At 35.5% G+C, this 22764-nt stretch overlaps 2 protein-coding genes across 5 annotated transcripts in view; one reads left to right on the forward strand and one right to left on the reverse strand.

Annotated features, from left to right (window-relative positions):
* The window catches only part of Cep290 (centrosomal protein 290kDa), a 77668-nt gene extending 63182 nt beyond the window's left edge, over positions 1–14486 (reverse strand). Inside the window, exons 1-14 of the mRNA XM_013018821.1 lie at positions 14376–14486; positions 13685–13804; positions 13449–13526; positions 12572–12641; positions 12251–12297; positions 11045–11188; positions 10089–10142; positions 9197–9349; positions 8626–8808; positions 6527–6616; positions 5203–5325; positions 4238–4361; positions 2331–2503; positions 1389–1551 (exon numbers count right to left, since the gene is read on the reverse strand). Of these exons, the coding sequence (XP_012874275.1) occupies positions 1389–1551; positions 2331–2503; positions 4238–4361; positions 5203–5325; positions 6527–6616; positions 8626–8808; positions 9197–9349; positions 10089–10142; positions 11045–11188; positions 12251–12297; positions 12572–12641; positions 13449–13526; positions 13685–13786 (1504 nt within the window). The 5' untranslated portion in view covers positions 13787–13804; positions 14376–14486. The remainder of the gene's footprint in view (positions 1–1388; positions 1552–2330; positions 2504–4237; positions 4362–5202; positions 5326–6526; positions 6617–8625; positions 8809–9196; positions 9350–10088; positions 10143–11044; positions 11189–12250; positions 12298–12571; positions 12642–13448; positions 13527–13684; positions 13805–14375) is intronic.
* A 373-nt stretch (positions 14487–14859) lies between these two features.
* The window catches only part of Tmtc3 (transmembrane and tetratricopeptide repeat containing 3), a 47089-nt gene continuing 39184 nt past the window's right edge, over positions 14860–22764 (forward strand). For 2 of the 4 annotated variants that reach the window (XR_001175259.1, XM_013021948.1), the window contains exons 1-2: positions 14860–14982; positions 19950–20152. Coding sequence is in view for 2 of the 4 variants with exons in the window: in XM_013021948.1 (XP_012877402.1) it covers positions 19964–20152 (189 nt within the window). In the remaining 2 variants the exon portion in view is untranslated. Of the gene's footprint in view, positions 14983–15452; positions 15506–19949; positions 20153–22638; positions 22657–22764 lie in introns of those variants that run through there. The other 2 variants (XM_013021956.1, XM_013021969.1) reach the window with 2 other exon arrangements.

The following is a 22764-nucleotide window of genomic DNA, read 5'->3' on the forward strand; positions in this document are numbered from 1 at the left end:
AGGATGGGAAAGGATGAGAAGGGGAAACTAAGGAGGAGGCTACAATGCTTGATAAGAAATGTACTCATTATCTTGCCCATGTAATTGTAACCCCTCTGTACAGTATTTTCACAATAAAAAAAAGAATATTAGGTTTGAAATACAGCTTTCAACTTTCAACTTGTAGCTAAGTCATAGAAGTAATACTGCCTTTAAAAAATATTCTGACCTGCCAACAGTAAAATGAAATTAATCTAAATATGGAGTTTAGGGAAGTACCTGCCATAGAGTAGTCTTCATCAAAATCAATATAGAATATATTAGCATTACAATGTTGATGTTCCCAGTGCATTTGCCTAATTGGCTATTGCTAAGCAACAAACTAAAGAACAAATATCAAGATGAATCAGAGTAGTTAAAAACCAGGACCTTAACAATTATGAACTTAAATCTTTAAATGCAGAAGGCCTCGAGATTGGTCAGAAATCATCTTTAGGAACGTCCAGATTCCTCTTTCTGACCTGTCTGTTCAAGTTAATCAAATGTCTACTGAGGTCCCAGAAAAATTCTAGGTTTTAGTTAGGCATTATCTGAAAATATTCTATACGAAATATTTAATTTTCCTTTCTCCAGAGAAAATCTTTTACAGATGGTCTTTTAGGTCTAAGAAAGTGTCAACCAGCATTTAGCTGGTTGATATAACTAAATGAATATTTAGATGTATTTTCAATTTAAAGAAGCAAATTAGATTAGATAGTTGTAATTCAGCATTCAAGTTAGTATAAGTAATGAACTATTGAAATCATTATATAAACTCTCAAGACATATTTACAACTTACTTCTTAGAATCAATAAGTCTGTCCTTATGAATTACTCTGAAATAAATCGTTTCCAAAATGAGTTATATAGACCCTCTAGGGGAAATAAAAATAAAAGGTGAGCTGCTGATACCTAGTATTAACAAAATGGACTTTCACTTTTTAAACAAACAATGATTGTCATTAAGAAAACAAACTAAAATAAAAGGGTAGGTGTATAACTAAGTGATAGTATTGGCCTAATACAAGCAAGGCTCTATGTCCCATCTCAATCACTATACAAGAACAACAACAAAAAAATAATAAACCAAAAGTAAATATGAAGAACCTGAAAACTAGAGTTGGAAAAAAGCCACATAGCTTAAAGGATGGCTGGGCTGGGAAGTTTGCTCAGTGGTAGAGTACTTGCCTTGCATGCATGAGGCCCTGGTTTGATTCCTCAGCTCCACATAAGCAGAAAAAAGCCAGAGTGGTGCTGTGGCTCAAGTGGTAGGGCGCTAACCTTAAGCTGAAGAGCTGAGGGACAGAGTCCAGAACCAGAGCCCAGAGTTCAGCCCCCACAACCAACAAAATAAGCAAAGGCTGGCTTACCCACACGTTCTCTTAGTGCTTCATTTTCATCAAGGAAATCATTGATTTTCAACTCAAGCTTATTGATTTCCTTTGTTAATGCTTCAATTTCTCGATCTCTTATTTTAATTTGACTTTTACAATTCTTTATTTCAACAACTGCATCTCCTAAGCCATATACTCCCTGAAAAATACCCAGTATAATTTAAATTTATCATGAGTAAATGAGTAATTCATTTAAATCAATAAATTAAATTCATGGATTTTTAAAAATTATATTTAAAAATTATATTTATATATCCAGGTTTTTTTAAACATTTAAAATTGATACTTAGAAAGAATTTTGTACATACTAATGCAGGCTTTTATTGTGCTTTTGTAAGCCAAATCCAGTAGTAGTAGTAATAGTAGTAGTAGTAGCAATAATAATAATAATAATAATGGAATATAGAATAGCTGAAACTTAGGACAATATCCTAATGTCAAAATGACTCAATATCATATATAGAACACTTAACAGAATATAGGAAAACATTAGAAATGAATCAGGACTGCCAATAGAATATAGTTGTCTCATTAATATTAAGTAGTATAAAAAGCGCAAAGTACCCTGTGGTGGCACAGTACGTGACAGAACTATCTCTGTCATCAGTTTTATCAAAGCAGCCAGTGGTGTCACATCTATATAGCCAGCATCATGGACAAATAAGGAAGACTATGTGCTGCTTCACAAAAGCTGCTTATCTGGCAAAATGCATTGACCAGAAGTTTTTAAAACAATGTTCCTGTCAAAAAAAATAAATAAATGCTTACAATTTTGAATAGCTTAATATAAATTAAAACCACCTTTATTACAAGATATACCGAATGGTGTTCAGATTGCAACTCAATAACAGACCGAATCATTTTTTGAGAGGCAAAAGTAATTCTAAGCTTCTTGATTGACAAGATAAAAATACATACTGACTCATAATCTTTTAATCGCTTTAGAGTCTCAACCAATTCTTTATCCTTTTCCTTTGCATCAGCCTCAGCCAGTTCAGCTGTTCTCTCAGCCTCCTTAGTTTTCTCTTCTAAAATTTGTAGTTTTGACTGTATTTTCAAATAGTGATTTTGCTGAGAAAGCGTTGAAGCACCTAAAGGGTAAAAACAAAAACCATGAGTTAATTTTTCCTTTAAATCAATGATTCTAATATGGGGCAGGATACATTGCGTCACACTGCAAAGAACTGTACTCAGGTTGGAGTTTTATATTTGCAAAATGAAAGCTATTTGGTTAATAAAATTTAAATAAAATGAACCTTAGCTAATGGCGTATGAATTGTAAAAGTTGCAAAATACTATCACACAAAATTGATCATTGTGGCAGTGATTTTGGCTGGACAAATGACCATTAAAAATATAACCTAAGGTTCTGCTTATACTCCAGCAGCTAGATGTGGTTATACTGCTAACCAGTTATAAATATAGAGGCCATATATGAATTTCAGGGAATTTTTTAAAGAAGAAATGTAATGTGAATCTTGCTTTTCATTTTCACTCTCCTCCATCTTACTACCTGAAATATGATTATGAAGACTGGATTTACTGTGCATAGGACTAGTGATGGAAATTCCATGTTGAGGCAGGATGAGCAGCACTCCATGACACAGAATCCTGAGTAGGTGCAGCAAAGATACTAAGCCTGAACTGAATTGTTCTGACTTGTTCACATCATAGAAAGCCAGTTACTATCTTGCTTTAAATCATTCTTGAATGTTTTTTGTGTTTTTTTACAACTAATTTTAACTTAGCTGAAAAGTATTTTCCCTACTGTACATCTCCACTTGCTAAATTAATGCCAGTCCCAAAATATAATACTCCTATCATTGTAAAATTTATTGACAGATAATTCTCATGCTCACCTACAGTAAAATAAAAATTTTCTAACATACGTATATTAGACTTGCACTAGGCATTAGATTAGGACAGATAGAACACCAATATCTTAGCTGTCAAAGAGGCTAAGCTGTGCCCAGTAGCTAGTCCCTCTTCCATTTAGCCCTCCACAACACACTTTGGTACATATTTTTTCTTGTTTTCCCTCTAACTCTATCTTGCCATTTGTAGATATAAGGGTAAAGCTTAGTGTAAGGAGAATATAATGTGATATTAATTAGGACAAAATTAATTCAAATGATGCTAACATGTTAAATTATTTCTGAAAATTATCTTCAATGTTGATACACTAATCAAAATTGTACAAGAAACAATTTAAAAATGTTCATGTCATTTTTATCAAAGGGACAAAACGCTAATAAAATAAACCCACCATTTACTAAGTTAAATGCTAGTAATATATGTATAAGAATTATATCCAGGGGCTGGGAAGGTGGCTCAGTGGTACAGTGCTTGCCTTGCATGCATGAGGCCCTGGGTTTGATTCCTCAGCAACACATAAGCAGAAAAAAAAGCTGGAAGTGGCCCTGTGTCTCAAGTGGTAGAGTGCTAGCCTTGAGGTGAAGAGCTGAGGGACAGCGCCCAAGCCCAGAGTTCAGGCTCACCACTGGGCCAAAAAAAAAAAAAAGAATTATATCTAGGCCCTGGTGGTTCACGCCTATAATCCTAGCTACTCAGGAGGCTGAGATCTGAGGACAGCTGTGCAAAGCTTTTCATATAAATATTGTTTTCATATGAAAAACAAAATATGCATACTGAGGGCCTGGGTTCATGCCTGTAATCCTAGCTACTCAGAAGGCTGAGATCTGAGGATATTGATTGTAAGCTACAGGCATCTAGTTGACCATTTTATTTAATAATGCTTTTAAAAAATCTTTTAAAACATAACTTTATAAAATTAGTTTCAAACACATAAAAATAGGAGAAATCACCTTTGTTTCTTTGCAGCTCATTTTTCAAATCTTCAATAATGTAAGTATTTTTTTCCATTTCTTTTGTATATTGTTCAACTTGTTCAGTGAGCATCTTAATTTGACTGTCTCGTTCCTGTATACCCTAAAAAGTATTTAAAATAGTGCAGATCCTTTCATGAATATACACATACATTTTAAAATTGAAGAAAAAGGTAACTCTTTTCAATAAGATTCTGGATATAAATGTAATAATGGTAAAACTCTGCTTCTTATATATGTGTCATCTACTCTTCAAGATAAATCCAATGACCAACAATCTGGCAGACAGAAATTTTATAACTTACTTCTTATACATTGCCTTCTTCATCACCACTCAATTCTATCTCTTGATAATTTTGCATGTTTGTATTTTTCCCTGTGCTTGCTATTTTATTTAATGTATCTTCTATATCTTAAGCACGTCTTTCAGAAATGCTGCTCCTTACAATTGTTTATATTCTCTAAACACTTCTCAAATCTCATTCTATATAGATGGTGAAAGTATGGCTCTTTTATAAATGAGTATGTATTTTCACTGAAAATGAAGCACATTCAAAGTAGGTAGCACATTCAAATTATAAGCATAAATTTTAGTCTTATACTAAAGTACTCCAGGATTGAAATATAACAAACTTTAATAACAGAGTAGTAAGGTAAACATTTTCCGTAGTTTCTCATTGAACAATTCCTAACTAAAACAATGTATGTGTATTTACAACAATAACGAAAAAGCAACAAAATATTTACATTTCTGATTCTAAATTATCATCTAATTTATCATCTAAATTATCTAATTTATTTTCATGTGACCAGTATGAAAAATTTATACTTTATTATATGCCTAGTTGTGAATACTACTAAATTAAATACAGATAATACAGTAAGACAGTTGGGATTTCTAACTTTAATAAGACTATTTGATAAAACAAATTTTGAGGTTTTACCTGTTTTAGAGCCATGATGTTACTTTTATCAGCATCAAGCTGAGCATTCTTAAGCTTCTCCCTCAGATTATGTAACATTTGTTGATATTCAATAATTTCATCATCTTTAGAAGACAAAATTAGCTAGAAATAACAAAATATCTCTTAAAAAAGCAAAGTAAGTTTCCTCATTTAAGATAAATAACATATTAGTACATTTAAGAAAGCACAGAAAATAAAATTATTTGAAAAAGTATTAGCAGCTGCCATTACAATTTTATTGATACTCTATTTGTAACTTAAAACTCAAATAAATGATTTAAAAAAACACCCTGTAATTTTTATTTTTTAGAAGTCAATCTTTTTTTTTTTTAAAAATGTGGCCTGGCACAGTATTTGTAAAGTTTTCCAAGAAAACAACCTTGCTCATTCATTTATGCATTATGGCCATATTCATGCCAAAACAGCTGAGTTGAGTGGTTACCAGACAGACTAGATTAAAATATTTACTCCCTTAAAATTTACTGAATTCAACTGAAATATACCCAAACTTCACTATGATAACCAATTGCAAACCACCAAGAAAAATTTAGATTAACCCACTAGAAGCAACAAGTCTAGAAATGAAAGTTTCTAAAGTAAAAACTATTCAATAGAGCCAAATCTTGTGGTTTATGTCTATAATTCTAGTGACTTAGAAGGCTAAGATTAGCAGGATCACAGTTCAAAGTCACTCTAGGCAAGAGATAAGTGAGACCCCCAGCACAATAAAAACTTGGGTGTGGTGGCACATGCCTGTCATCCCAACTACAAGCACAAATACAAGGACTGTGATTCAGACTTCACTGGGCAAAAAAGCCAAGATCCTATTCAAAATATAAGAAAAGCAAAAGGTTTGAAGGATAGTTCAAGCGGCAGAGCACCTGTGCAGTAAGCACAGGTCCTAAGTTCAAATACTGGCACTATCAAAAAAAATTATACAGTTTATCTCAATGTTTTTCAAGTAAACGTTCATCATAACCTCAGCTTCTGATACAGTAAGACTGTGAAATTGGTTAGGACTGGAGTATGATGAAGAGGATGAGATGTTGCTTGAAAAGGCTTCCCAAGTGATTTTGATAGGTCTTTCCTTGACCACACATCTGATTACTATTGATTTGAGTGGCCCATTCAATGAAAAATGAGCTGGGGGACTACAAAGCACAATTTTGATCTTTTCTGTTTAATATAAATAATGAATGTAATAATAATAATGTTACCAACTAGTAAAAGTTCTTTTAGTCTTTTAAACAAGATTTAAATCTAATATATAAAAAAATGATAGTGTATCAATGAAGAAAATCACCTTCCATTCCTCTACTTTGGCATTGACAGCTACCATGACTGGATCATCTTCTTCGTTTTTTGCTTTCAGAAGGTCTGTGAGTTCTTGCACCTAAAAGGTGACAATCAGTACAAAAATTGATAGACAGTGATACAATATGTGTATTATATGTAGTTATATATACATGTAATTATATTTATAGATGCATTACAAGACATGTTATTTGTGGAATAGTCATGCAGCTAAAAGTGACATTTAATGGCTCCCTGTATTTTTATACAAGCAGAATACCAATTCAAATACAAAATCTGAAATGCTCTAATATTCGGACGCTTTTCTGCACTGACATGACACCATATCTCTATATGTCCTATATATCCTATATGATAGACCTCAGTTGAAAAGCTGACATGCTAAAAATACTTCAGACAATTATATCTGTATCTATATTATATGTGTGATACAGATATACATACATACATATATATATATATATATATATATATATGTCTGAGGTATACATACATTGGAATTTATCCCCAAGCTACCTCATTATGCATTTGTAAATAATCCAAAAATCTGAAAAAATTCAAAACCTGAAACAATTCTGGTCTCAAACATTTTTTTAAAATTTTATGTTATTTTATTTGTGAACATACTGTACAGAGGGGTTACAATTACATGGGCCGGATAATGCATACATTTCTTACCAAGCATTGCAGCCTCCTCCTTTGTTTACCCTTCACATCCTTCCCAGCCTCGCCCCCCCCCCCCGCCACAGACATTGTAAAGCTCGTTTTGGACATGACAACTTCAAACATTTTTTAAGTAAGGTATACTGAACCTGTAGTTGTATAACTGCTTTCATTAGTACAGAATTACACTTTTAAGTATTATTCTACTTTTTAAAAGGTTTGAGCCCATGTAAATAGTGAATGGTATATTGGTATCTAATATTTTATAGAGTATTTAAGATACAAAATTAAATATTACTTCAACAAGACTTTTCAGACAAAATTATATGTATCCTTACTAGAATATTCTCATACTTTTTATTCAGTACTGGAATTAGAATTCAATGCCTTACACTTGCTGGGCAGGCACTCTGCAATTTGAGCCATATAAACAGCCTGAAAATTCCCATAACTATAAGATTTGGAAGACAAAAGTCTACACATTAATTCAAATATCATTTATATAACCAGATAGCAAGAATTATAAGGTGTTTTGGATGAGTATGGGTTTTGCTTTTTTTGTATGTGCTGTTCTGGGGACTTGAACTTGGAACCTGGATACTGTCCTTGAGCTGTTCTGTTCAAGGGCTAGCACTCTACAACTTGAGCCATAGCTCCATTTTTTACTTGTTATTGGTTAATTAGAGATAAGAGTCCCATGGCCTTTCCTGCCTGGGCTGGATGTGAATTGTGATCCTCAGATTTCTGCCTCCTCAGTACCTAGAATTATAGGAATGAACCCTGGTGCCTGACCAAGGTGTTTTATGAAGAACACATATATGCAAATATACAACAATGGTAACATACTGTATTAACGGAAACAAAACTCATATCCTAGAAAAATGAAAAATATTTCCAGCTTTACATAGAAATAAAATAATATAAAGTCTGTATAAAGGAGTCAAAATAAGGATAATTTGCTGGGCGCCAGTGGCTCACGCCTGTAATCCTAGCTACTCAAGAGACTGAGATAAGAAAATGGTGGTTCAAAGCCTGTGTGGGCAGGAAAGCCCAAGACTCTTATCTCCAATTAACCACCAGAAAATGGGAAGTGGTGCCATGGCTCTAGTGGTAGAGTGCTCACCTTGAGTTGAAAGGCTGAGGGACAGTGCCCAGGCCCAGAGTTCAAGCCCCATGACCAACAAAGAAAAAACAATAAGGGGGGGGGAAGGGGGGGGAGGAGAAGGGTTGGGATTGGGGGGGAGGGGGGAGGCTGGGAAGGGATGTGAAGGGTAAACCAAAGGAGGAGGCTCCAATGCTTGGTAAGAAATGTACGCATTATCCTGCCCATGTAATTGTAACCCCTCTGTACAGTATGTTCACAAATAAAAAATAAATAAATAAATAAAAATGGTAGGAAAAAAAAACAATAAGGGTAATTCTTACTTGAAGTCTATAATGGTCATTTTCTTTTTTTAGCTGGTCCACTCTGTTATCTGTCTGATGCACAATAGCTTTCATTCTATTGTATTCATCAGTCATCTTCTCCATTTCCTGTACAGACTCTTCTAGATTTTTTCTCATTTCTTGATTCTGAACTTCAATTTTCTCATTAGCTTCTGTTAAGGTCTAAAAATGTTAAAGAAACTGTAATTAAAAATATTTTTTAAAGAACTTCAATTTAAACTAAATTAAAATTAAATGAAGTTGTCAGTGTCCATGCGGAGGGAAGAAAATTGTTTGTAGACCCTTAGGATTAATTGTATCAAGGAAATGGTACAAAGGACCACAATTGTACTTAATGGCCAGGACAGGCAACTATAAAAATGAATGCAAAAAATATAACTTTAAAGATATAACTTACTTTACACTGTACAATTACACAGTGACAGATTTATAATAAAGAATTTTCATAGAGGGCTGTACTATAGCACTATTATGTGTTTTATTATAATAGTATATTGTAGTCTTAATTTATATAAAAATGATTGCTCTGAACTGACTTTATTCATTGTACCTGAATTTCATCCAGATATTGAACAAGTTCATAGTTCTTCTTAGATAATTGTGATCGATAGTCACTGTCTTCTCCTCTTCTTGATAAAAGTGATTCTTTATGTGAATCTATTTGCTTCTGGTAATCAATAACATCCTGACGTAGCTGTTCATTCTGATAGTAATCCAAAGAGCAGAAAATTAAAAGCAATCTAAAATAATAAACTATGTCTTCTAAATAATGTGTTCAAAATGCATCTTAAATTCTCCAGTTTTCACCTTAAGGCCTCACCTTTTTCTTTAGACGTTTGTTCTCCAGAAAAGGACAGGAAAAGGGTAATTAGAAATGAGAAATGCAAGACATAATTAAAAATAATAGCTAGAAATTAAAGAAAGCAAAAATAAAGAATTTTAGAAATTTAAGTATTAATTTTAAATAAGTAAAGAAAGAATATTAACTACCAATCAAAACAAAGCACATTTTGATTAGGTTAAAGAAATTCCTTTTGGGAATTACAATACTCAAATATTATTTGGCTCAGAAGAACCAAATAATAGTCAAAATTTATAAGAATTCATGAGAAACAAAAACTTTAAAAGAATGCTGGTTAAGAAAGAGCATTAAGAACAGAAATTCAGTGAAATACTAAAGTAATAAGATAGCAGAGAATGGCTTGGACAACAGAAAGGAAAGTTAACCCACATAGATCTAAGAAAGGAATGTATTACATCACAACCACACTCTTTGATCTATTTTCTAATTATCTGAAGCAAAGCAATACCATAATTAATCCACTTAAAAAATATTAGTTACTTAGAAGGTTCCAGTTCTGGTTACAATATGAATGTAAGCTAACCTTTTTTAACAAGTGTATTTGTTGAACCACTACAACCACTAAAAATGTTTTACCAACCTCTCTTCTTAACTTGCTGTTTTCATTTTCTGCTTCCTCATTTCGAAGAGCCAACTAAGTAGTAAAAAATAAATGAGATAAAATTCAGCAGTAATTCAATATAAACTCATATTTTCACTTGGTGAGTTAAGTCTAAATCCTTTCTAAGAAAATTTTTTACTACAGACTTCAAGTTAAACTAAGACAAAGTCAAGTTTTTAAAAAGGATTTAAATGGATAAAACAAGCTGTTAAAAACATTTTCTGAAGTGCACATACCAAAAGCTACATAAAGGATAAATACACAAAAAATATTTCTCTCCAAAAAAACAAATGAAAGGATTGGCTATCGTCCAAGATTCCATATCCCTGGTTCCTAAATGTCCTGGCTAGAACTACTTTACTCAAAGTACTATTACTACTACTTCAATGGCAGTACAGTATAATGGTTAAATGAAGCAACCTGATGTCAGACTGGAATAGGTGTATGTCCCTTGCCTATAAAACTTCTAGGAAAATGTGAACAAGCTTCATCTGTAGCCTGGTAACATTGTATATTAATATATGTAATATTATACATTATACATACACTAATACCATGACTGCATCTGTCAATTTCAATCAAAACTATGATAGAAAATTACTTATGTATGCCTTTCTATTTTTTTATTCTAATGTTTTAGACCAAAGCATCTATTATATATGTAATCCAAAGTCCTATAAAAAGTACCTCCAACTGTAAAGAATACTCAAGTAGTATTCACTAGAAATATTTAATCTATTATATTTTACCAAAATATTTTATATTTTGGTAATCTATTATATTTTACAAAAACCTCAAATAGATGTACTTTATTCCTCAACTATGGCATATAATGTAAAGTAAATATAGCCAATGATTATAAAAAGCATTATCAGACGTGCTATAGAAACATCTTTATTAGTACAGTAAAGACTCATTGAAAAAAAATGCCTTACTTGTTCATTAACTTTCTTTTCTTTGTCCAATTCCTTTTCCATTTCCTCTAATTCCCTATCTTTTTGTTCCAATTGTTTTTCAAGTTGGCAAATTTCATCTCGTAAAAACCGAGTGTCCCGTCCACCGGCAGACTGATGAGCCATCTTAAAGTAATAAATCCAAAGTATAAATTAATTCCATCATATTTGGAAATTCAAATAAATGAACAGCAAATAATTATCTTGACTTTACATTTTTATTATGTTCTAGTAACAAATGATTAAAATCTTATCAGCTTAAGGACTACTTTTTAATTTAGCTTATTTAAGTTTAAATCAGAAGCTGACAATAAGCTTTTCTGACAACTGAGAGCTATTGACAATTGACTGTAAATAGTCCTTTTCACCACCTTGCCTTAGCTGCAATTTGATTTCTTTGGGTACTAAGCTTTACTTGACATTCTTTTATTGTTGTTGTTGTTGTACAAGGTCTTGAATTCTTGCTCACTTTTTAAAAACTCATGGTTGACACTCTACCATTTGAACCACACTATTGTTCTTTTTGTTGGTTACTGAGATATAAGGGTTTCTCTGATTATTCTGCTCCGTTTGGCTCTGAACCATGATCCTCAGATCTCAATCTCCTGAATAGTTAGGCAACCTCCTGAATAGTTAGGATTACAGGCATGAGCCACCAGGACCCATCTTATCTGACACTTTTGAAATTTAACCATACCATCTTCCATTCTTACTTTTAGCAGATGATCTCATGTATAGTCTCTCAACTTCCAAGCACTAACCCTGCAAACATAATATGTTCTGTGTTCTGCCTTCTCTTCTTCTTTCAGAGGCTACTCCATTTCTATTGTTTCTTTTTACTTGCCAAAAATCTCAACAATACATTATTATTTTGCCTGTAGTCTTCTACCATAATGTTCTGTCACTTTTTCCTCAAATCCCCACCCACCACCTTCCTCCTCAATTGCTAATAATCCTTCTATATATTTCTGTAGACTTTCAGCTACCTCAGCTATTAACTGTTTTTTTCTGTTCATAATTATGTGCTTAATTCTTAGTATAAGTCAAAGCACTTAATAAACATATAGTATACTGAACAGAATATAAACATGATAATCTTCTTGTGAATTTTCTAGCCACCACAAAAATATGAAAATTCAAAGTAACACAATTAAGACAATCACATTTTAAACAATACAATGGACGTACCTCCAGTTCATTTTCCAGTTTCATTACTTTTGTTTTTAATTGATTTTCTATTTTTAAAAAAGATAAATATTTCAACTGGTTAGATTTACCTTGAAACAAGTTTTTTACATACATTTCAATGAAATAACAAAATTAATGCTTTTAAAGGATCCCATCATTATTATAAAATAATGTAAAAGAAAGAAACATTACATACAAGATCTAAGTAGTAGTATAAATGTTTTTCATAATAAATTGAATGTATTTTACAGGATATATTAAGTTTAATTTTCAACTGCTTAGTAGTAAGTGGACCACAATAAGTTTTTAACAAGGCTTTACCAAATTTTGCTTGTTCTTCTCCAGCCTTTTCAACTTCTTCCAAAGCTAGCTCTACTTCTTGAGCTTTCATCTAAACATTAAAGGGAAAAAAAAGTAAACCTCTTCACTATAATGTATACACTAAAAATACAATTTCATTTTATTTTTTGTGCTAATCCTAATCGCCTGTTATGCATTGTACATGATATTCAGAAAATATCTATTTTGAATGAATAAATTATTTTCTTAGAGCTATAATTTCTAGATTTGCAATAGCTTGAAACATTTTTCTTGCAGTATTTTTTCACTCTTTTTAATATTCCCATTGTTAATATTCTAGTATAAAACTGTCTTTACTCTTTCACTTTATGGCTAATCAGCTACAGTTCTCTTAATTTGCCCTATATGACATATTTCGTTTTTGCCTTCCTAAAACATACTTTTGTATATATCAACTGCAGTTTAAAATCTGTTATTGGTGTAATTGTTGACCAACTGTCAGCACTTGTTTCCTCAATTGTAAATAAGCACATTTCATATTTATAACACTTTTTATGATAACTGTCAGTTCTAGAATCCCCTTTTCACTGCCTTCCATTTATCTAGCTTTTGGACACAGCTTGAATTCCTCTTTCCCATACACTCAAGTACCTATTCCATTCATTTCTGTCTCTTTCATCTGGACTTCAAGATACACCTCCTTAGATCGTTTTTATACATACCCATCCTTTCCCCCGCTACAACTCTTTTAGGAACTTTAGAGTATGTTTTGCACACAACTATCTCTCAACACACATTTAAAGATGTCTCATTTTAAGCCTTATATAAGAGATTGCCTTATGTAAGAGAGATATAAATTCCCTGTCAAAGTTACTTTTAAAATCTACTGCATACAAACCTTCATTAATGACTGAGTAATTCTGAAAAGATGTATCACATTTTCTTGATTTTCATTTTTCAGTTCACTTACTTCCACCTAAGTTTTTATAAAAAAAAAAAGGAACTAGTTAATAAACGTTAAGCAAATATAAACGTTCTTCTCGTAGCATTCGGTGATTTTTACTGGTAGTTTAAATTAATGACAATAAATCAATATGAATTATTTGACAAACAATTGATGTATCATTTAAGCACCTTGGACAAAGAAACCAACAAATTATCCGCCAGTTCTTCTTGACGAGGCAGGTCATCTGGGTCCACTTTAATTATCTCTTTCCAGTTTATATAAGGTGGCATCTTGACTTCTTCCACCTCCTGTAACAAAACAAGTGGAACTTTCTTGTGTTTGTTTTTTTCCAATACAATCAGCATTACTAAGTTTAGAGCTTCACCATAACTCGAAGGTGTGGGCAAAGGATGGTGGTTCCTCAATAGCTAAAACAGATACGTGAGCAAAATGTCCTCTCCGCCAAGATTACAGCATCTAGGCACAAAACATCAGATGCAGCACGGGTGAGGCAATGTCTGATGACTTCTTTGCTAACATAAAAGTAAGATTCTGAGGCCCTGTCGCACACCCCTTGAAACCTCACAGACGGCGTGCGCACGCGCGAACACCTGACCGTGCCCAGCGCGCGGGGATGGGGGGGGGGGGAGGATGGAAGTCTGCAGGTGAGCAGATTCTGAGAAGCAGGAACGGGGAGTCGGTGCTACAGGAAGGGCGCAAATAATAGACGGGAGTCAAGCAGTGTGTGGGGAACCAGGGTTGAGACAGGGAAGATCTAGGCTAACGGGGGCGGGTTAGGGAGGCAGCGGCACTCGGGCTCCGATCTAAAGAACCTGCTGGCGGAGCAAGAGCGGGACCGGGCTCCCCAGATCCACCCACCTAGGCCACGCCCGGCAATCAGTGACAGTCCCGCATCCGCCTCAACAACCTCCCTGGGCCCCCGCAGCAGCTTCTGACCACTCCCAAGGCCGTTCCAATGCCAACTCCGTCCAGAGCAAGCAAAACCCGCGGCGGCATCCGGCTGCTAGGCGACGCCCCGCCCCACACCACCACCTCCACCACTACGCTAAAGCCGGCTGTAGGCCCCGGATGCAAGGAAAGCCTACATTTTACGACCTCCGGAGATGTTTTACGGTTAAACTTTCCCGCCCGCATCCTGGACCACAGTGTCAAGAACCAGGAAAAGGCGTAGGGTGTACCGAGGACCCCAAATCCCAGAGTGCAGTTCTGCGTTTTAGCTGAGCATGCCGGGAATTGAAGTTTCCGAATAGGGAACTGTAGAGCGTTCCCGTGATTCAGTGCGAAAGGCTGCGCCTGTACCGGAGAGGGTGGGAAGGACCTAGAGGCGGGAGACGCCGCGGAAGATCGACATCTGCCCGGGTGGCCTGGGCGCCAGGAACCATGACGGTGGTTTTGGGGGCGGCCCTCACCACACGGCTCTCCCGGAGATTTCCCTAAACCAGGCCCTCGGTGGGACCGCCCTCAGGTGAGGTCCGGTGGTGGGTCGGCGGCTGAGGCGTTGAAGGAAGCGCGGGGGTTGAGGGACTCGCCTGCCCTCGGGGTTCCGGGGCCCAGCCCGGGTCTGGAGAGGTGCGAAGGCCTCACCTGCTCGTCAGGTGTGCGGTCCGTGCTACGTCTGGGCTGGTACCTTCCTTTGCCAGAGCGGGGCAAAGTTGGCGCTTCGTGGAGCCTCGGAATTCGTCGTGGTGGACCCGAGGGGTGCCGCCGAGTTCCTTCACGGTTTCCGGACGAGTGAGAAGCGAAGACCCGCCTCCTCCTCCGCTCCAGCCCGCCGGCCCCGCAGCCGGACGGCCTGGGGAGAGGAGGCTCTGGGAAAGGAGATCGGGGCTGGTGAAGGGGTCGTTCTGCTGTGCACCTGCCTGTTTACCCTGGGCGCTGGCTGCGACAGGCGTCCACTCGGTGTTGTTAGCCCTCCTTAATCTCTAGCAAGTTTCCCTCACCCTTCAGCTGCGCAGCCCTTCTGGAGGAGGATGCTTCCATCACTCTAGGTAACCTTTCGGAAGAAGCGCTAGGCTTGAAATCAAAATGACATTTCCAACGGTTGGGACCAGTATCCTCTCTCATTTATTTAAAGTGCTTTTGAATATTTTTTTAACTGTAATTGACAATAGATTTTTTTTCTACTTGTAGATTTTTTTTTCTATAAAACACGTATTGAGGTTGAACAAGACATCGTTCCGCAGGAAATACAGGTTCATTTTGTGAGATAAAATTTAATGACATTTGTCTTATTTGCCAACTGCTTTTTTAAAAAAAAACAATATTATACCAAATACTGTTTATGAACTCATTTATTCTTCATTAATAGTCCAGCAGTGAAATGAGTGTTTTCATTATCCTCATTTTCCATCTCAGTTAACTTGAAGCTCAGAGAAGTTATAAGTATTGTGTTCTAACTTAATGGGGTGATTGAACATGTCCTTTTGGCTGGAAGGTTGCCATACTGACACTTCATGTAGTCTGGAAACCAATATTTCATGAAAGATTTGCTCCTCAATCTTGCTGTTTTAGTAAACTGTACATATACTGGTTTTTATAACCTTGTTTATTCAAGAATTTTAATTAAACACTTTTCATGTTTGGTGTCTTCCATAATGTTGTAGAGGATGGCATAAGTGAAATTTACTACTTTTTGAACACCCATGCCATACTATTTTCCATCTAAATTTCTGTATCAGCCAGTCTTCATTAACACAAGATTTTATGTGACAATTTTGTAAATGGCCTTGTTACAGAAACACTTGCCTGAACCTGCCTTCTGTTTCTGTGAATAGTTTTGCCTTACCAAAATCACTTCACAAAAAAGCCTTGACTTTAATAAGTACTAATTCTGCTCTCTGTACCAATCACTTTAAATTTCTTAGATGTTACATTCCTTTTGCTGACTTACCAACAGAGAAAATGATAACTTATTTTTCCAGTGTTTAAAATAATGCAGAATCATTGGAAATTTAATAACTAATGTGTACAGTAAACTTTCCTGTTTATTGTCTTTCACTTAGGGAAAGAAATGTCTCTGTAACAAGTAGATGCTTGTCTTCCTTCAACATGAGGAGACTAGAAATAATAGTAGGAGTCACCGTTAATACAACTTTTACAAACTTTGCAAGCTAGAGTTTTTAAGCTTCAAGATAGTAATAAAATCCAGTAAGTTACTTTAAGATAACAACTAATGTAAATGATCAAAACAATAATTGAGATTAGATTTTTTTTAATTTCTCAGGAGACTGAACTGGGAGGATTTTCTTTCCAGGCTAAAAATTCTTTAATCCATATAAAAGTCAATTTACAATTATACTGTTAAGAGTAATAAAAAATGAGCACTCAATACAATTTTAATGAAGAAATTGGATTTTGTATCTATAATGCAGTTTATGAACTATGCTATCTCAAATGCAGCTGGATTTGGTATACTATGTATCAGCCATTCCTCTCTCTTATAGCATATGCATATGTGTATATGCTTACATGCTTAGAAAAATCCTACAAGTTCCTACAAGAAACCATTTTTAAAACTGTTGCAGTAATAAGCCCCTGAGAATCATGTCTCCTCTGAGCACTGTATAACCTTTATTCTTCAACTTTATAGGTGATTCTTGTACAGAACCTGACATGACTCCACAGTTGAGTTTATGACATGACCTAGGATAAGCTGTCCTTTTTTCTCATCTTAATGTTCTCTTGGGAAATTTTTGAAACAGCTTTTCTGTCTTTTCTGCAACCTCTTGCACATTGATTCTGAATTTTCTCCCCAAATTATATGATTTTAGTTAAAAATAGGCATGGTTGCACATTTCTGCAAACCTAGCACTCAGGAGGCTGAGGCAGAAGGATTGTGAGTTTCAGAGGCAATCTAGGCTACATAGCAAGACCCTTAAAAAAAAAAAGAAGAAGTTAAACAATGATGTTAATTTTGTCTTGCCCTCCATTTGTCCTGAGATTACCATTTAAAGACTTCCAGGTTAACTTACTAGTTGATATGGTTATAAGAACACCTTTCAAAATTTCTTCTTTCAGAATTCTTTTTTAGGGAAACCAATTTTGCTCTTAAAGTTGCACATGTGCGATTGTCAGCCTGTCTTTTTAAATATACCTGATTGTGAAGAAAACACACGGAGCACAGAGTTTTGCACTGGTGCCATAGAACTGAAGGACTCGTGCTTTGCCTGAAGATCTCAATTTTTTTCAGACCCCATTCAGTAGTGTGTCAGCCTATGGAGCAGAAGTGACTGGAGGGTATTGTGTGAGCTCAGGGTCCTATTTGAATCTCACCTAACTGCAAATTTCTACAGACAGCAGATAGCTCCTAGATGCTGAACACTCTGCCATCTGTAGGCTTGGTGGTGTTTCTGCAATTATCCTTGGGCCCTGGAACTTGCCCTAAGCTAGGAAGAATAGGATCTAACTGTTCACTGTCCTAGTTTGTGATGCTTCTTTAATTTCCCAGCTCACTCATGTTAAATTTTCTGTCTGTAGTCATGTCACTCCCAAGATACTTTGGCTGGATGTCCCAAGACTCCTTCAGCTGTTCTTTGATTTTCAAGTCCTAAGGGACTGGTACCTCCACTTGAACCAGCCAACAGTCCTAGAATCTGAGGGCTCAATGCTTTGTTACTATAATAATCACAAGCAGTGAAACTGCTCTGACTAGATAGAGCTGGGCTGGTGACCCCTCCACCTTATACTTCTAGAGGTGAATCTCCCATTAATTGATCAGCTTGTCCACATCACAGTCTTTCCTCTCCACAACCTGCTCACCGTCTCCTGCAGGCTCTCTGACTGGCTGACTCAGGATACCTGAGTAGTGATTATTCCTTGTTTTTAGTCGGTAAGTACCTTAGCTTCAAATAAGAAGCCCTTTTTTTGATGGCATTGCCACTGCTATTAGAATAGGGGAAGTGAATTGCCTTTTCCCATTCTGACTTGTGACCCTGACGATGTCATTGTCCTACCAGATCCTCACACTGAAGTTTAAGGCTTTCAGGTGAGTGGGTACGTGATGTCCCACAACTAGTTCTGCCAGTCTTATCACAGAGGCTTACCTAGCTTACTTCGTGGAGGCTTCAAATTCACCTTCCCCTACTAAGAGCTGTAAACTGTTTCCTAATTTACTTTGTCAACTGTCCTGTTATTTTTCAATTGTCTCATTACTCAGCATTTGGTTCTGCTCCTCATTTCTTTTGCTCTTGAAAATATAGTCATTATTTTGTTACTTAGATTTTTCCTCTTTCATGGCATGCAATGGAGTAAGCTTCTACTCTGCCATTTCTCCAATGAAAACTTCAATGAGACCGTCATCTTCTCTTGTTAAGGCCCTTGGTAACTAGTATAGCCATTCTCAACTGCAGGGGATTTGGACACAAACAGTTTTGTTTTATTTCAGTCTGAGGGGGAACTGTGTCTTCCACAAGTAGACTTAAAACACTAAGAAGGATTGCAGTTTATATAGGGCTATATTGTAGGGGTGTGTGTGTGTGTGTGTGTGTGTGTGTGTGTGTGTGTGTGTGTGTGTGTGTGTGTGTGTGTGTGTGTTCGTGTATTCTCCGTGTGTGTGTGTGTGTGTGTGTGTTCGTGTATTCTCCAGTTAATATAGACCCTTCTACTTTAAACCATTGCCTCACTGAATCCTTTCTAAAGTAGTAGTGTGTGTGTGTGTGTGTGTGTGTATTCGTGTGTGTGTATTCTCCAGTTAATATAGACCCTTCTACTTTAAACCATTGCCTCACTGAATCCTTTCTAAAGTAGTAGCCCGTATGTTTCATTGCTACTTTATTGTGAGGGCTAACAGCTTTTGTTGTAAGATGTCGGGTATTTATTGTTCAGATATCCAAAGAGCCAAATAGATAATCTGTCTGAGTGGAAGAGAGGAATAGTAGCACCACAGTTCTTTAAAAGGTAGATAAAAGCAGCCAAGAAAAATATTTTTCACAAATGTAAACAAAGGTGTAGAATATCTAAATTAGATTGGTTTTAAATACATAAAATACTAATATTCATAAGCTCCTTCAGAGGTTTGGAAAACCTGTGTTGTGTTTATTTTTACACACACACACACACAAAAATAGTTTAGATACTCCTGGAGCACATCATGCTGGTCTTTTAAAGTTATTTTAAATATTTGTGTTTTCCCTTGTAGCCTGATTAATGTCAATTGATAAGGACTCCACTGTCTATTTAACTAAACATTAAATATGATTTAAAAAAACAGAAAGAACTATGAAAACAAAAAATGTTGCCTTAGGTTAGACATATGGCAAATTGATTAGCTAATGTTTCTTAGCAGTGGGAAGTATATAAGTTGAGCCTTTCTGTGGAAGTATTAGCTACAGTCTTATTATTTACTGATACTGTAGTTACTTGAAATAGTTACCTGAAATATGTTGCTTATTTCTTTTTATCTTCCATGTTGCCTTTTTTTCCCTTTGTCTGCAGTTATTATAGGAAAGATGGGTGACATTAACCTCAAAGAAATAACCTTAATAGTAGGTGTGGTTACTGCTTGCTATTGGAACAGCCTGTTCTGTGGGTTTGTTTTTGACGATGTTTCAGCAATACTGGATAATAAAGACTTGCATCCATCCACACCTTTAAAAACATTGTTTCAGAATGACTTCTGGGGAACCCCTATGTCAGAGGTAAGTAAGTACTTACTTTAGAAGAAATAACTTCTTTGTAATAAGTTGGACAGGAAGTTAAAAATTCAGTTATCTTTAAAGTAGTACTGGATTATTTCCTTTGCTGTGTACCTTAGCTTACTTTATAAAAATTAATATGTATATGTAAAACCAAACTTATAGCTGAACACTGGGGGCTCACATCTATAATCTTAGCTACTCAGGAGGCTGAGATCTGAGGACCTCTTTCTAGCCCAGGCAGGAAAGTTCATAAGATCCTTATCTTTAACCACCCAAAAGCCAGAAGTTGAGCTGTGGCTCAAGTGGTAGCTGAAAAGATCAGGGACAGTGCCCAGTCCCTGAGTTCAAGCCCCAGGACCAGCACCAATAAAAAGTATAAGAAGAGCCTAAGGTGTAATGGAAGTCTGTTTCTTGCTGAATGATTAATTTTCTTGTGTAAGTTAGGCAATTGACTGGTGTCATCTTTTGTAACTTCAGTATGGATTTTAACGTTGGATTTTAAAGGTAAAAATAATTAAGTATACACATATTGGCCACTACCTCTTTGTAATCAAAAAGTTTATGTAAAATTCAAAGTCATTTTGAAAGTCACTGTTAAACTGTGCAGGATTAAATCTTTGCTGATTTGGTTCTCATACAGACTGGGTTTTATTTTAATGTTATATGAAATGGAAAGTGGCATACAGCTTTTAGATGGTAAGTTATTTCTCTAATGTATGTAAGACAATAATATCTGAGGACAAATGCATTAGTCTCTAATATGTATGTAGATTTTGAACACATTGTTCTTGAAGCATAACATGTAATATTTCTGTAGTTGTTTTCTCAGTCATCATTGTTGTTCTCTCTCTCCTCAGTCCCTAAATTTTGACATTAAAAAACAATAAGAATCTGATTTTTCATTCTGCTGGTCATAAACATATAAGTACTTATTAAATAAATAGACTTTTCTTTCTTAATTACCTAGTTTTAGTCTTACAAAAAACAACTTTTGATAATGAAGGTTAAATTCACAGTATATTATTTCCATGCAGTTTTCCCTTCTCTACCTCTCTTCTGTATGTTGAGACTCTTAGAAGTTCAAATCCATTCCCCTAACCTATCCTAGTAACCTGTCGTAGATGCATTCATAAAACTGAATTCTAAACTGACAGTTGACCAATTTAAAGACCTTGTAAGAGTTAGCATATCATGGTGTCACTGCTCTGTTCTATGTGTGATATTTTTCTAAACTTTGCAGATTGCATGTTTCATATTTTCCCAAGCTCCCCTATACAAACAAAGATAAAGATTTGTATTAATATTCATAGACTGGCAGACTAAGAACACAATTCCAATGAATATGTTGAGGTAGAGTGGTAAATAAATTAGAATGGAATGGCAGTTTTTTAGTTAGTTTGTTTGCTTATTTGCTTGTTTTTACTGGTACTGTGGTTTGAACTCAGGACATCATGCTTGCTTGCCTTACTTGTTCAGTGGGCACTCTTATCACCTAATCCACTCCTCTAACCAACTTATTGTTAGTTATTTTGGAGGTTGTGTCTTACAAACTTTCTGAATGGGCTGGCTTCATTTTTAGAGCCTCCTGCGTAGCTAGGACTACAGGCAAAAGCCACCAACACCAAACTTTCTGATCCTTTTTGATTGGCATATTCTCTCCTTGTAGCAAATGTGAAAGTAGGCGAAAATTATTCTTACTATTATTTAGTTACTATAAGCCTGCACAAAAAACTGGAATTGGTACTTCTGAAGAACTAATAGTTGATGTTACCATGGAAATAGAAAGCCATTTTGGACTTTTGGGTGTAGGACATTCTTTTTATCCATATGAGTACTGCCACATTAAAGGTCTTTGGACTACCATGGGCTTCTCAAGTGTTTAAATTATCTCTTGTAGACCCATTCTGTAGATAATGTACTACTTTGTATTTCACAGTCCTGACTACACAATAAAATACTTCTTTTGGGAACATTTTAATCATTATTGGGGCTAGGAATGTGGCTTAGTGGTAGAGTGCCTGCCTAGCATGCATGAAATCCTAGGTTTTATTTCTTCATATCACATAAACAGAAAGAATCAAGAGGTAGGGTGCTAGCCTTGAGCACAAGAAGCTCAGGGACAGCACCCAGGCCCTGAGTCCAAGCCCCAGGACTGTCACCACATGGATGTGATCAATATTTTTTTGCATTGTTTTGCTCATATTGAATGTTGTTTTTTTGAGGCTGTTTTGGGGCAGTGAGATTGATAGGTAAGTCATGTAGGTAGTTTTCTGGTACAGTCTTGGGCTGAGAACCACAGGGCTTTCTAATAACATTTGGCCTATTAAGTATCTTCATTTAAAGTTCCTTTTGTTAAGGTAACTTCTGTAGAAATGGCTTGAGTCACTACACCCAACTGAGAGTACCATTTTGAAACAACAGTATTCCAGCTAAACTGGTATACATTCTTTTCTTTTATTTCCTTTCGAAGCCAGCAGTTTTATAAACTTTTGCATTGGTACTAGGTAAGAAGGCAAGCTTTGGAAATAACCCAGTATTAAAGGAGTTAATATCAAACTCTACTATTCTCTGATTACTGCGTATCATGGAAATTAAGTTACCTGAATTTTGGA

The sequence above is a fragment of the Dipodomys ordii genome, unplaced genomic scaffold (genome assembly GCF_000151885.1).
Source record: "Dipodomys ordii isolate 6190 unplaced genomic scaffold, Dord_2.0 Scaffold3, whole genome shotgun sequence".
NCBI classification, from domain to species: domain Eukaryota; kingdom Metazoa; phylum Chordata; class Mammalia; order Rodentia; family Heteromyidae; genus Dipodomys; species Dipodomys ordii.